Source organism: Rhinolophus sinicus, linkage group LG04 (genome assembly GCF_036562045.2).
Source record: "Rhinolophus sinicus isolate RSC01 linkage group LG04, ASM3656204v1, whole genome shotgun sequence".
NCBI classification, from domain to species: domain Eukaryota; kingdom Metazoa; phylum Chordata; class Mammalia; order Chiroptera; family Rhinolophidae; genus Rhinolophus; species Rhinolophus sinicus.
The window spans coordinates 164,110,409-164,125,878 of NC_133754.1; the positions used below are offsets into that span (position 1 = coordinate 164,110,409).

The window sequence follows — 15,470 nt, forward strand, 5'->3', positions numbered from 1 at the left end:
GAGGTGCCGGGCTGTCCGACGTGTGCCGGATGCGGATCTCAAAATATGCCGCCGGCCCCTTTAGTCCTCAGGACCGAGCCCTCGCATCCCCGAAGCTGCCATTGTCGTGACCCTTTGTCCTATCTCCCTGCCACTTTCATTGTTCGATGGGAGGGAAAAATGGAACCCTGTAAGTCAGGCATCTCCTAGGCAGCAGCCAATGAACTAGGCAGTGGAGGTGGGGTCCTTCGCTCGCGCCGAAATTCAAAGGTATAAATATTTCCGGCCTTATGCAGAGCGGAGAGCGAATGTTGTAGCTGCAATGGTGGGGTTTGCTCCATAGTGCCCGACGCCGGGCAAGGTGGCCCGTTCTCCGCCCTTGTAACTAAGAAGAGCTTTTGGGGGACCTCAAGCCTAGGTGGCCGGACACAGCGGTGAGGCGGGTGCGTGCGCGCGGCTGGTTGGGCCTAGCCTGGCATTCCTGGCGGGAGATGGGGGCAGGGAGACGGGGTCGGGGAGGGGATAGTAGCAAGAAGGGAAGGAATTCATACTAAAATTAGTCCTAAAGGGTTCCTGGCAGAATGGCTAGTTCCTATGCAGCCTCGGAGGGCGAGGAAATGTTGACAGTAAGGCCTGGTGAGGCGAAGGAACAGCCTGAGTGAAAGCAAGAGGCTGGAGAATGGTATTCGTGTGTTTATTAAATAGTTACTGACACCACCCTAATCTCCCCCAAACCCCCGCACGCCCTCAACTCAGGCACTAGTTGAGCATACAGCGGTGGACGTAGGCGAAGATCTTTAAGGAACTTAATTTACGATAGGTTGCATAGACGATAAAGACTGTTTAGTGTCAGCTTTAAGTTCAACGAAGGAAAATAGAAAGCAGAGTAAGGGAGTGGGTAGAGGTGCTCTTTATATAGGGAAGTCAGGAAGGATTGCAGTTAACGTGACGTTTGGGCAACGACATGAGTGTAGTAAAGGAGAGTGAGCCATGCCGGTATCCGGGAGAAGGACATTATGGGCAAAGGGACTAGCATGTGAAATAAAAAGTAGACCGTTAGCTGGAGTATTATAACGGCGGAAGTTAAGCTGGTAAAGTAGTTGAATTAATGGGTTAATTAACTCCCAGATATCACTCACTCTTGTATGTTTTTAAGTTGGAGAAAGATAATCTTTACATCAGAGAAAGTAGCTTGGCATGGCAAGTAGCTGTTTTATTTTTGTTGAGCTGTCGTTCTTATGTTTTAGTCTCTTAAATTCTCTATGATTCCAGGTTTACATTACACTTATGTTTTATTATTTCTGTTTTGTACAGAACTGTTTTGTGGCCTGTTTGATTCCTAACAAACAAAGGTTTACCTGTCCAAGTCAATAGTGAAAATGCATATTAAGTCAATTATTCTTGAAGGATTCAAGTCCTATGCTCAAAGGACTGAAGTCAATGGTTTTGACCCCCTCTTCAATGCTATCACTGGTTTAAATGGCAGTGGGAAATCCAACATATTGGACTCCATCTGCTTTTTGCTGGGCATCTCCAACCTGTCTCAGGTAAGGTGTAAACTTCCTGATGGACGGGAATTTAAGTTTGGGGAACCTAAAGGGAATTCTTAGTGAAGTCGGAAACTTGCCAATATTTACATTTTTTACTTTATGTAAATTATACCTCACTGCAGTCTTTTAAATATAGGTATTATTAAGGTGAGAAAATAGAAACTTAAATGGGTTGCCTAAGGTTCATCTTCTTATCACATTTGGAGCAACACTCAAACTCAGGCATTCTTACTTTAAGGCAGTCTCATTCCAGAGTCTGTACCCTCCCCCCATTATAATGCCTTTTCAGGATCTACTAATGGGAATGGATGAATAATGAAATTCTTAGATACTGTCTACCCTTAAATCTTTTAAATGAACTTTTATTAAGAAACGAATAGAAAACAATTCAATTCATGGTTGAGAAAGTCCTCTGGAAAAAGGCATTCATTTCAGGTTGCCCATTTTCCTTGCCTGTGAATGCAACTGCCTCTCCTTGGGGACTTGATGGATGATACTACATGGGTGGCTTTCCAACAGCAGGAAACCTTCCTAGTGCCATTTTGTGCAATATAGGGTTTTGTAACTGATAAACTTTTCTTTTAGGTTCGGGCTTCTAATTTACAAGATTTAGTTTACAAAAATGGGCAGGCCGGTATTACCAAAGCCTCAGTCTCAATCACCTTTGACAATTCTGACAAAAAACAAAGTCCTTTAGGATTTGAGGCCCATGATGAAATTACAGTAACAAGGCAGGTGAGTGGCTACTAAATATTTGAATATTTGGATACCTAAGAACTTGCATGGATGATTTTTTTTTTTTTTTTTTTTTGTGCTATTACTTTGCTGGAGAAAGTTTATGAGCAAAATTGATGCATTAAATACTGACTAGATTCCTTAAGAATATCTTTCTTATGTTAAAATTTTGATCATGCAAATTTTACCCTTTACTAAGAGGATTGAAAGGGACCTAAAAAATCATCTGTTAGCATAAGAACTCAACTATGCTTAAATCTTGAACTATATGTGAATCTTGTACGCTGGAACACTTAACGGTACTTGGGTTCTTGCTATCTTCTTAGGTAACTCCTTCTGCTTTTGGACATGTCTAATTAGAAAATTTTTCCTATAAACTGAGCCAAAGTGCTGTCATCAAGTTTTACACATTAATCCTTGTTCTCTTGAGAGCACCAAAAGCAAATCTGATTTATTCCGTATTTCAATATGTAAGCATTCTGTAAGACTAAATATTCTAGGCCACATCTGTCTAGGTCTTTCAATTGATGTTTAATTGTTTCTAGTTCCTTCCCTTGTCTGATCACATTGAATATGATTTACTCCAGTTCTTTGTTTGTTTATTTTTTCATTACTATTATTATTTTTTAATGTATGGCACTTCAAATTCCATACCAGAATTGGTCTAGTTAAGTAAGGATTAAGCAAAATTGTCATTTCTTTCACTTTAGGTACTCTACTTCTGTTTTCTCAATATGATACTGGAGAGTTCACAATACCTTATGAATTTGTATCTGACTTACTTAAAATCTCACTAATTCTTTTCATGTGTGCTATTAGCCAAGTTACTGCCATTTCTGTACATAAGCAGGTTTTTTGAAACTAATGCATTTGTCCCTTAAAATCTTTTTTCTTATAGTCAGACAATGTTTTCAGTTTGTCTAAGTTTTATTTTTAAAAATTCTAACTCCCATTTACTCCCCATCTTAGCATATGTAACTTACAGATTTCCCTCTCTATTTTAATAAAAGCCTCTGGTAAAAAACAAAGCAAGCAAACATTGACTAGGTTCTGTGTCATTGAGCATCCTTCAAATAATCACCCTTTAGGAATTTTCCATAAGTCTGCTACTAATCTACCTAAAAATCTCTGTCCTCATGTGGTCCATATGCCTGTATCCACCAAAATTTTGTTACAAAGACTTTGTCAAATTACTTATGGGTATATTAAGTCTGTTCAAATATATTAATATATGATTTATTAGTCTGATAATCATGTCTGGAAAAGAAATGAATTAACATTTATTCAATATTAAGTGCTTGATGTATACTGGGCATTCTTGAATGCACTGGAAAATACAGACAGAAAGAAGGATGAGAAACAGATCTTGGTTTTAATGACCTCAAAATATGAGTAAGAGTCATACTCAGTAAGTGACAATGCAAGTGCTATATAGTAGCGTGTAAGCAAGCTGGTGTCTGATATAAGTTGCCCTTAATGAAGCTCTGTGATTACTTGTTCAAGTATTCACAACTCGTGTCTTAATCCCTTTTAGAATCTTGTCAAGGACTGATATCGAACTGCTGGTCTTTAGTTTTTAGTATCTGATTTCTGTTTTTTGGGAATGGAAAGGTGGAGAAAAAGGGGTTAACCTGAGTGGGAAAATTGCAGAAAGAAGGTGATCAGGGATAGAAAATAGTTTTGCACATACTTGGAAACAAAGCTAGACGTGACCTTAGAGACTCAGTCCCAATGCAGGGACCTTAAGAGACTGTGCAAAGTTACATAACTAGTTAGTAAAAGTTTTTAAATTGGAAGCCAATTGTCCTGACTGAATCTTGTATCCTTTTTGACCATGTCACACTTCCTCCACTGTTTGTTTACTCAGGATTGGGTTTACTGTTAGTTGAACAGAACAAACGTTAAGATAATGTATTTGGGAATTTATTACCTTAGCTCAAGATATGTGTATTTATTTATATCTTTTAAAATACTTCCTTTTTTAGGTGGTTATTGGTGGCAGAAATAAATATTTAATTAATGGAGTAAATGCAAACAATACCAGAGTACAGGACCTGTTTTGTTCTGTTGGCCTTAATGTTAACAACCCTCACTTTCTCATCATGCAGGTAATTTTGTTTGTGATTCTTGTATCTGTTTGGTAATGGTGACATCTTTTTGACATCATTTATTTTTTAAGTTATAGTAGGTGAAGGGCTTCTTTTTGGATTTTCCATGTTTTTGTATGCTATTATGTTGGTGTTTGGGCACCTGTTAAATGTGGGTTAAGTTATTTGTACTGATGTATTCTAACATGTTGTATACATTTGCATTTTGAAGAACATCGAGAAGTAATTTTCCTTGACTTTTACTTTGTTACTAGAAAAACAATATGTACTCAGTGTAAAAAAATTTTTTTTAAGTATTTTCGTAGTATATTCTTTTAAAGTATTCGATTGAAGTATTGCATTATTTCAAACAAATTTTAAATAATTTTCTTCTTTAAAAACTTATTCAAATGAAAAATAACAATGGCTAATGTTATCTTTCCCTTACATTATCTCACTTGACCCATCCAGCTGTACTTTGAGAAAGTCACAGCAAGGACATTGGCAGGATCCTGATGGGACCAAAATAAAATAATTTTCCCTCCATCACAGCCTCAAAGCTGGAAATTTATGCTTCAAATGAAACTAAATGTTCAGTAATATGATTTTCTGCGAGTTGAGTAGCAGTTTTTTGAGGGGATTTATTTGCCTTTTTTGGTAATGAATTTGATGATTTTCTTGCCTTGAAAGAAGACATTTTACTATTCTGTTTGAGGCCGGGAAGTATGCAGTTTATTTCTAGAAATGATCTTGGAGGAATATAAAAAAAAAAGGTCAAGAAATGTTTAATAATTATGCTAAAATGTACTGATAACACCTATCTGTTTTAGAATTGGATGCTTCTACATCATTAGTATTAACTAGTAGAGAAATATGGTCTGAGTTAGCGTTGTAGTATTTAGTAACTTGTTATTTGTATCACTGATAAGTAAGAAAGCGAAGAGCAAAATTCTAGAATTATGAGATGCTTTCAGTCTCAAATAAAAGAAACATCTTTTCATGTAGATAGAAGAAACAACTACCAAAAGATTGGTATATTAGGATACAATAGCTTCAGTGTAGATAAACATGTATGTCTTTTGGTTACCCTTCCTGTAATTTGTTATCATTATAGTAAGTTTGTCATTTATTTTCAGGGCCGAATCACAAAAGTATTGAATATGAAACCTCCAGAGGTAAGCGTACTACTTAGCTTCAGTAGAAATAGTAATAATAGATACTGTTTCAATCTTCTAAGTAACCAATTTTTTTTAACATAATTGCTTCCTTATTGAAATTCTTGGAAACATTTATCTAAGAATGATTAGTAAAGAAAGAGGGGTTTTGTTTGTTTTGTTTTTTTTTTTAATATTTGACATTGTACCCAATATTTTTTATTTTTAGTTTTGTAACATAACCCTTCTGCGCGTTAATTTTATCATCCATAAATTGGAGTCAGTAATGCTAGCTTCAGGTCTGTTCTGAGGATTAAATGAGAATATATAAGAAAAAGCATAGGACATTGTTAAGCAGATTTTTTTAATTATTTTTTTTAATTTAAATATAATTGACATAGTTTCAGGTGTACAAAATAATTCAGTATATGTATATACGAATATTGTAAAATAATCACAATAAATCTAGTTAACATCACCACACAGTTCAAAAATTTTTTTTCTCGTGATTAAGAACTTTTAATATTTACTCTCAACAATTTTCAAATGTAAAATACAGTATTAACTATAGTCGCTATACTATACATTACATTCGCATGACTTATTTATTTCATTTTATAACTGGAAGTTTATACCTTTTGACTACAGATTTCACCTACCTCCAAACCCCCTCTTCTGGCAACCACTAGTCTGTTCTCTTTATGAGTCTGGTTTTGTTTTCTTTTTGAGAAAAAATGTAAGTGAGATTACACGATATTTGTCTTTCACTGTCTGACTTATTTTGTTTAGTATAATGCCCTCAAGGTCCATCCATGTTGTCGCAAATGGCAGGACTTCCTTCTTTTTTTATGGCTGAATTATATTCTTTTGTATATATACATAGACATACCTCAGAGATATTGCGGGTTTGGTTCCAGACCACCACAATAAACTGAATCATAATTTTTTTGCCTGTGGAAGGTCTTGCCTTCATTTTATAAAACACACAACATCTGTGAAGTGCAATACAGCAACGCGCAGTGAAATGAGATTTGCATGTATACCACATTTTCATTATGTATTTATCCATCAGTGGACACTTAGGTTGTTCACATATCTTGGCTATTGTAAATAATGCAGTGAACATGGGGCTGCGGATATTTTTTCAAGTTTGTGTCTGTTTCCTTTGGATAAATATCCAGAAATGGAATTGCTGGATTATATGGTAGTTCTGTTTTTATTATTTTGAGGAACCTCCAAACTAGGGGCTGCACCAATTTACATTCCCAACCAACAGTGCACGAGGGTTTCCTTTTCTCCACATCTGGGCCAGTACTTGCTATTTATTGTCTTTTTGATAATAGCCAGTCTAGCAGGTGTGAGATATCTGCTTGTGGTTATGGTTTGCATTTTCCTGATGACTAGTGATGTTGAGCACCTTTTCACATGAAAAGTACCTGTTGGCCATCTGTATGTCTTCTGTAGGAAAATGTCTGCTCCCATTCTTTGCACATTTTTTTAATTGGATTCTTTGTTTTTTTCTATTGAGTTCTTTATGGTTTACAGATATTTTCTCCCATTCTGTAGGATTGTCTTTTCATTGTTTTGATGGTTTCCTTTGCTCTGCAGAAGATTTTTTAATTTGATGTAGTTCCACTTGTTGATTTTTTGCTTTTGTTGTGTTTGCTTTTAGTGTCAAATCAAAAAAACATCATGATGGATGTCAAGGAGCTTATTGCCTGTGTTTTCCATTAGAAGTTTTATGTGCCCCATATTAAAGGAAATTATGATTGTATAAAGCAGCCTTTCTCAACCAGTGTTTCTTGTTAGTTAAACCCTTATAGAAAAAGATTTGAATGAAATTAATTCATTACATACAATGGATTTCTTAGGGCATTGAGTCTTAATTTTCTCTTGGAGCCCCCTCGAGAAGAGTTGATATGAAAGAATGAATCTTTTGCAGAGAACTTAGGCTTTTTAGTTATTCCTTTCCATTGAGAAGAGCTAATAAGATGGATAATTGATAATATCGGTCTAGTTAGAATGTTGGGCATACTTATTTAAACCTGTCAAATAAATAGAAATCAAAGTGGTTTTCAGAGAAATAATCCTCTTGAGATAGGGATTGATGATGAATAGAGGCTTCTGAAAAGGAGTTGCTGGCAAAATTGCCCTTCTTATAAAATTAAAATTGATTAATATTTGCCTTTTTTAAAGTGCCTTTGACATGAATTATTTTAATTCTCAACAATACTGTGAGATATTATCAGTGCTCTGTCAATGAAGAAACTGAGGCACAGAGAAAATTAAGTTTTTGCTCAAGTTATTGAAGCATGTGCTGTAGTTGAGTTGCAGATATTATGCCATGCTTCATCCTTGTAGGCACAGAATGACTAACATCTTACTTGGGACAATTTTAAGTAGAAACTTCTAAAATGAAAGTGAATGGTGTTAGCCTTTACTTCTTTTAGACTTAATGTTTGAAGGAGAAGAGGAATAAGGAATTGCTGGCTTCAATTTTAAAAGAAATGTGTTCTGGAACCTTAGTATAACAAAGTTTCATGTTAGAATTGGAGTGAGGGCAGAAATGTTTCTTGAATGTTATGGTTATGGCTAATACATGTATTTTTGTGTACTTTTATGTTCCATTTGGGCCATTATTTGGGTCAGTTGCTTAGTGAGATCAAGGCTTTAAATGATATACTTAATGTAAATTCCAATGAGACTCATTGTCTTGGATTCTTAAAACATTAATGCAATTGTCTTTCTAGATTTTATCCATGATAGAAGAAGCAGCTGGAACCAGGATGTATGAATACAAAAAAATAGCTGCCCAGAAAACTATAGAAAAAAAGGAGGCTAAGCTGAAAGAAATTAAGACGGTAATTAAATTACCAAATTTATATAAGACATTTTTAGAGGAGAGTAATTTTGCATTTAAAGTTTCTCTGCTATAAAGAGGGAAATCCCCACCCCACAGTTCAGTTTTCCATAGTCTTCCATGCTACTTTTTAAATTTTTCAGTAGTAGTTTACATACTGAAAAATTTGATTTTCCTTTGTTTTCCAGATACTTGAAGAAGAGATTACTCCAACCATTCAAAAATTAAAAGAGGTATATACTGTATATGTGAGGACAGCTGCTAGGATGCCTCTCACAATTGGTGATGTATCCATGATCATACATATAGGGATGAAATGTGTACCACTTCCTAGGAATTATTATCTGGGATGAGATAAAGAGTTAGTCGGTACCCCATACTCAGGCTTCTGCTCGTAAAGGACATGTATTTCATATCTATTAAGTCATAATGATTTTGGAAATTCCTCTTAATAATCTCAGATAATAATATGCCAGATTTTAATACTTTATGGAAGAGAAGTAAGTCTAGATTTTTTTGGATGATTAGAATTAAACAGAACATTTCTTAAAGATGCAGCACTCTTAGTAACCCTTGCTGGTAGAGTGACTACTTCTACGATACTAGGAGCTATCACTACAATTACTGCTGTTAAAGCAATTGGTAAGTGAAAGGTATTAAAACAGATAATTAGGTTTTCGTGATAATCTTTGCAGCTTCTGTTATAATATTTCAGTGAAAGAATGCATTAATAGCACATTGTTTTTAAAGTTATACATTTAGGAATTTATTAAGTTCTTATTAAAATTTGATACTTGTCAAAGCCATCTTCTGAATCCATACAATAGCAGAAGTGTTGGGAAACCTGAAAAAATGTCATCTTGAAGGTGCCCCCTTTGTATGCATGATTTAGTAAATAGTAGATCATGAGTTTAAATCTAGGTTTCATACATTAATTTGCCAAATTCTAAGTCTGACAACATGAACAGGTCATTAAACTACTCTGAATTTGTTTCTTTATCTGCTAATTGGGAATTCTCATTGTTACTGTGTCTAGCCCAGCGAGTCTTTATAGGAATCAGGTTTAGTAATGTGTGAGTAAATGCTCATAAATAGATACATGAGTGGTTGTTGGGTAGGCAGTTTGTAATATATACTTTGTACTATGCCTTTTTATATAAGGCGCTTGAGCATCTGCAGACTTTGGTATCCACAGGCAGCTCTGGAACCAATACCCCACGGATACAGAGGGATGACTGTTACAAAATACATTTAGTAGTGTATCATGGGTGTTTGCATAGGTTGCATTTATAGACTTCTTACTACCCCCAGTCTAAGAACTTATATCCACATTTCTGTGTTAATCCCAACTGCCTGATTATAATATATATTAGAAGGAACAGCCACATATGATTCAGTAGAGATAGTATAATGCTATCTAAAAAGCCAGAGTTCTGATGTTATTTGAAGTTGTCTAAAATTTATAATCCATGATCACTTAGTCCAAGACAAAATCTATATGTAATGGGAAATTTTATGCATGTTGCTGTCATTTGATTCTTTCCAAACTTGTTTAAAAATATGAATTTTGAGATATGCTTTGTTGGTGATTTCTCTTTCAGGAAAGATCTTCCTACTTGGAATACCAAAAAGTTATGAGGGAAATAGAACACTTGAGTCGTTTATATATTGCTTATCAGTTTTTGCTTGCTGAAGATACAAAAGAACGCTCAGCTGAGGAATTCAAAGAAATGCAGGATAAAATTGTGAAGCTTCAAGAGGAGTTGTCTGAGAATGATAAAAAAATAAAAGTACTTACCCATGAAATAGAAGAGTTGGAAAAAAGAAAAGATAAGGTCAGACATATGTATTAGAATAGATAATATCCTCTGTGAAGAAAAATATTACATTGTATACAATAACAAGGGGTCAGTGTGCATTGTTTTACATATTGATTTACTTTTTTTTTTTTTTTTTAAAGATTTTATTGGGGAAGGGGAACAGGACTTTATTGGGGAACAGGGTGTACTTCCAGGACTTTTTTCCAAGTCAAGTTGTTGTCCTTTCAATCTCAGTTGTGGAGGGTTCTGTTCAGCTTCAAGTTGTTGTTCTTTTAGTCTTAGTTGTGGAGGGCGCAGCTCAGCTCCAGGTCCAGTTGCCGTTGCTAGTTGCAGGGAGCATAGCCCACCATCCCTTGCAGGAGTCGAACCGGCAACCTTGTGGTTGAGAGGACACGCTGCAACCAACTGAGCCATCCGGGAGCTCAGCGGCAGCTCAGCTCAAGGTGCCATGTTCAATTTTAGTTGCAGGGGGCGCTGCGCACCATCCCTTGCGGGACTCGAGGAATTGAACTGGCAACTGTGTGGTTGAGAGCCCACGCTCCAACCAACAACTGAGCCATCCAGGAGACAGCTCAGCTCAAGGTGCCGTGTTCAATACTGGCAATGTGGTTGAGAGCCCACTGGCCCATGTGGGAATCGAACCGGCAGCCTTCGGAGTTAGGAGCACGGAGCTCTAACTGCCTGAGCCACCGGGCCGGCCCTTGATTTGTTAATCTTAAAGTATGACAAAGTATCTTACAAAAATAAAATAATTCATATAGAAATTATACAAGAAAATGACAATGAACAAATTTAAGTGTGTTGATTGAATTGAGTACATTTGATTATAGGAAACTGGAGGGATACTCCGATCTTTAGAAGATGCTCTTACAGAAGCTCAGCGAGTTAATACTAAATCTCAAAGTGCCTTTGATCTCAAGAAGAAAAATCTGACAAGTGAAGAGAACAAACGCAAAGAACTGGAAAAAAATATGATTGAGGTAAGCAAATAAACCTAATTTCATTTCACTAGTAATACATTTATCCTTTTCTATTCATATTTATTGAGTGTCTGCTATGGACCAAGTATAGTTGTTTGAGCTGTGTATATAGTGAAGGACAAAATGACAAATGGACAAAATGCCTTGTGGGTCTTCAGTCCAATGAGGGAAATGATAAAGGAAAAAAAATAAATGAAATGTATAGCAGGTTATACGATGGTAACTGACGTGGAGAAAAAAATAAAGCAGGGGAGAAGGTGAGTATAGGAGAGAGGGGAGCGTTTTGGTCCTTTAAATCAGGTAGCCATTGAAGCTTTCATTGAGAGGGTGATATTTCATTAAAGATCTAAAGAAGGTCAAAGAACCATGTAGATAAATTGGGAGGCTGTGAGGGAAGATGGTCCAGGCAAGAGAACAGGAATTGCCTCAGTGCCAAGAGTTTTGGAAAAGCAAAGACATCAGTGTGATTGGTTAGCAGTAAACTAAGTAGTAGGAAAGCAGAAAAGTAATGGAATCTAGGGTCACATGTGCTTTTATAAGACAGTGAAGGATGTTGACCTTTATTCCAAGTGACATGGGAAGCCACTGGAGTTGATTGAGCAGAAGTTTAACTTTTTTTGCTTTAATAGGACTAATCTTGTTTGTTTGTTTGTTTAATTTTTAATTACAGTTGACATACAATGTTACCGGGTTTCCCCAAAAATAAGACCTAGCTGGATAATCAGTTCTAATGCGTATTTTGAAGCAAAAATTAATATAAGACCCGGTCTTATATAATATAAGATCTTATAAAAGACCCAGTATTATATTATATTATGACCCGGTATATTATATTATATTATATTATATTATATTATATTATATTACATTACATTGTATCCGGTATTATATTATACTATTTCCGGTATTGTATGATATGATATGCAGTATTATATTCCATTATATCCGAAGACCTGGTCTTATATTACAGTAAAATAAGACTGGGTCTTATGTTATAGTAAAATTAATTTTTGCTCCAAAAGACGCATTAGAGCCGATTGTCCATCTAGGTCTTATTTTCAGGGAAACGGTGTATTAGTTTCAGGTGTATAGCATAGTCATTATACATTTATATAACTTACAAAGTGTTCACCCCGATAAGTCTAGAACCCATCTGACACCATAGGTAGTTACTAAAATATTATAGATTATTCCCTTTGCTGTAGTTTACATCACTGTCACTATTTTTTTATGACTGCCAGTTTGTGCTACTTAATCCCTTCACCTTTTTCACCAATCCCAAACCCCTCTGACAACCATGAATTTGTTCTCTGTATAAGTTTGTTTTGTTTCATTTGTGTTGTTTTTCAGATTCTATATGTAAGTGAAATCATATGGTATTTGTCTTCTCTGACTTATTTCACTTAGCATAATATCTTCTAGGTCCATCCATATTGTCGCACATGGCAAAATTTTGTTCTTTTTTATACCTGAATAGTACTCCATTATATGTATGTACCACCTCTTATTTGTTCATCTATCAATGGACATTTAGGTTGCTTCCATATCTTGGCTATCGTAAATAATGCTGCAGTGAACATAGGAGTGAGTATCTTTTCAAATTAGTGTTTTGGGTTTTTTTTTTTTTATAAATACCCAGAAGTCAAATTGCTGGGTCATATGGTAGTTGTATTTTTAACATTTTGAAACCTCCATACTGTTTTTTCTATAGTGATGCACCAGTTTACAGTCCTGCCAAAACTGCATAAGGGTTCCCTTTTCTCCACGTCCTCGCCAACACTTGTTTTTGATTTATTGATGATAGTCATTCTGACAGATATGAGGTGATAACTCATTGTGGTTTTAATTTGCATTTCCCTGATGATTAGCGATGTTGAGCATCTTTTCATATATAGTAGACATCTGTATGTTCTCTTTGGAGAAATGTCTATTCAGGTCCTCTGCCCATGTTTTAATTGGATTGTTTGTTTTTTCTTCTGTTAAGTTGTGTGAGTTCTTTATGTTTTTTGGATGTTGATCCTTTTTGGATGTATCATTGGCGAACATCTTCTCCCATTCAGTAAGTTGTCCTTTTGTTCTGTTGTTTTCCTTCACTGTGCAAAACCTTTTGTTTGATATAGTTCCATTTGTTTATTTATTTTTTTATTTCCCATGCCCAAGGAGACATCCAAAAAAAATACTACTAAGAGCAATATCAGAGTTTGTTGCTGATGTTTTCTTCTAGGAGTTTTATAGTTTTGGGTCTTACATTTGTCTTTAATCCATTTTGAGTTTATTCATGTATATGGTGTAAGAAAGTAATCTAATTTCTTTGTTTTCGCATTTATCTGTTCAATTTTCCCAACACCATTTATAGAAGAGACTGTCTTTACCCTATTGCAAATTCTTGCCTCATCTGTCATAAATGAGTTGACCGTATACGAATGGATTTCTTTCTGGGCTCTCAGTTCTGTTTCATTGCTCTATGCATCTCTTTGTATACCAGTACCATGATGTTTTGATTACTATCCTTGTAGTACCCTGTTTCCCCAAAAATAAGACCTAGCCAGACAATCAGTTCTAATGTGTCTTTTGGAGCAAAAATTAATGTAAGACCCGGTCTTATAGTAAAATAAGTCTTATAGTAAAATGTCTTATAGTAAAATAAGACCGGGTCTTACATTAATTTTTGCTCCAAAAGAATGTATAAAAGTGGACACTTGGGTCATTGTTGCTCAAGTGGTAGTTTGCCGTAATAAAAATGTCTGGATGATGATGGTCACTACTTTGAGCACTTCTTGTAATTGCAGAAGTCAAACGTGAGTTTTATTCATCTTTTGTTACTGGTATATATTGAGTATTACAATTTTAATAGTTTTTCTTTCTTAAAATGTGCATACATTTTTTTGGCACCCTCTGGAGTGTAGATACCTCCACCTTTGTTATTCTTTCTCAAGATTGCTTTGGCTATTCGTTGTCTTTTGTGGTTCCACATAAATTTTAAGATTATTTGTTCTAGTTCTGTGAAAAATGCTATCAGTATTTTTATAGCAATTGCATTGAATCTGTAGATTGCTTTGGGTAGTACGGACATTTTTAACAATGTTAATTCTTTCTATCCATGAGCACAGTATATCTTTCCATTTATTTGTATCTTCTGTTTCTTTCTTCAGTGTGTCATAGTTTTCTAAGTACCGCTCTTTTATCTCCTTGGTTAAATTAATTCCTAGCTTTTTGTTTTGTTTTGTTTTTGATGCAGTTGTAAATGGGATTGTGTTCTTAATTTCTCTTTCTGATAGTTCGTTATTGGTGTATAAAATGCAACCAATATTCTGAAGACTAATTTTGTATCCTGCTATTTTACTGAATTCATTATCTGTTCTAATTGTTTTTTGGTGGAATCTTTAGAGTTTTCTATAGTATGTCATCTGCAAATAATAACAGTTTTATTTCTTTCCAGTTTTGATGTGTTTTATTTCTTTTTCTTGACTGAATGCTCTGGCTAGGACTTCCAATACTTTTATTCAACAAAGTGGTGAGACGAAGCACTCTTGTCTGGTTCCTGATCTTAGAAGAAAAGCTTTCAGCTTTTCACCATGTTAGCTGTGGGTTTGTCATATATGTGGCCTTAATTATGTTGAGGTATATTCTCTGTATCCCCACTTTTCTGTGAGTTTTTATCATAAATGGATATTGGATTATGTGACATGCTTTTGCTGCATCTATTGATATGATTGCATGATTTTTATCCTTCATTTTGTTTGTGTGGTGTATCTTGTTAATTGATGTGTGGACATTGAAACATCCTGCATCCAGCATCCAGGAATAAATCCCACTTAATCGTGGTATATAATCTTTTTAATGTATTGCTGACTTGAGTTTACTGATATTTTGTTGTGGATTTTTGCATCTGTATTCATCCAGGATATTGGCCTATGATTTTCTTTTTTTCTTTGGTAGTATCTTTGTCTGGTTTTGGTTATCAGTAATACTGGTCTCATAAAATGAGTTTGGAAGCCTTCCCTCCTCAGTTTTTTGAAATAGTTTGTGAAGGATAGGTAGTATTCTTTGAATGTTTGGGAAAATTTACCTGTGAAACCATCTGGTCCAGGACTTTTGCAAGTTTTTAATTACTGATTCTATTCTGTTAGTAGTTATCAGTCTGTTCAGAACTTCTGTTTCTTCCAGATTTAAACCTGAAAGATTATGATTCTAGGAATTTATCCATTACTTACAGGGTGTCTGATTTGCTGACATGTAATTGTTTGTAGTATTTTCTTATAATCCTTTGTATTTTTGTGGTGTCAGTTGGGACATGTTTCTTTG

General features: G+C 35.2%; 1 protein-coding gene across 3 annotated transcripts in view; it reads left to right on the top strand.

Moving 5' to 3' along the window:
• Positions 1 to 241: 241 nt before the first annotated feature.
• The window catches only part of SMC2 (structural maintenance of chromosomes 2), a 57,967-nt gene continuing 42,738 nt past the window's right edge, over positions 242 to 15,470 (top strand). For 2 of the 3 annotated variants that reach the window (XM_074330779.1, XM_019729260.2), the window contains exons 1-9: positions 242 to 422; positions 1,294 to 1,526; positions 2,115 to 2,264; positions 4,250 to 4,372; positions 5,488 to 5,526; positions 8,256 to 8,366; positions 8,554 to 8,598; positions 9,967 to 10,200; positions 11,016 to 11,165. In XM_074330779.1, the coding sequence (XP_074186880.1) occupies positions 1,359 to 1,526; positions 2,115 to 2,264; positions 4,250 to 4,372; positions 5,488 to 5,526; positions 8,256 to 8,366; positions 8,554 to 8,598; positions 9,967 to 10,200; positions 11,016 to 11,165 (1,020 nt within the window). In that variant the 5' untranslated portion in view covers positions 242 to 422; positions 1,294 to 1,358. The remainder of the gene's footprint in view (positions 423 to 1,293; positions 1,527 to 2,114; positions 2,265 to 4,249; positions 4,373 to 5,487; positions 5,527 to 8,255; positions 8,367 to 8,553; positions 8,599 to 9,966; positions 10,201 to 11,015; positions 11,166 to 15,470) is intronic. The other variant, XM_074330780.1, reaches the window with a different exon arrangement.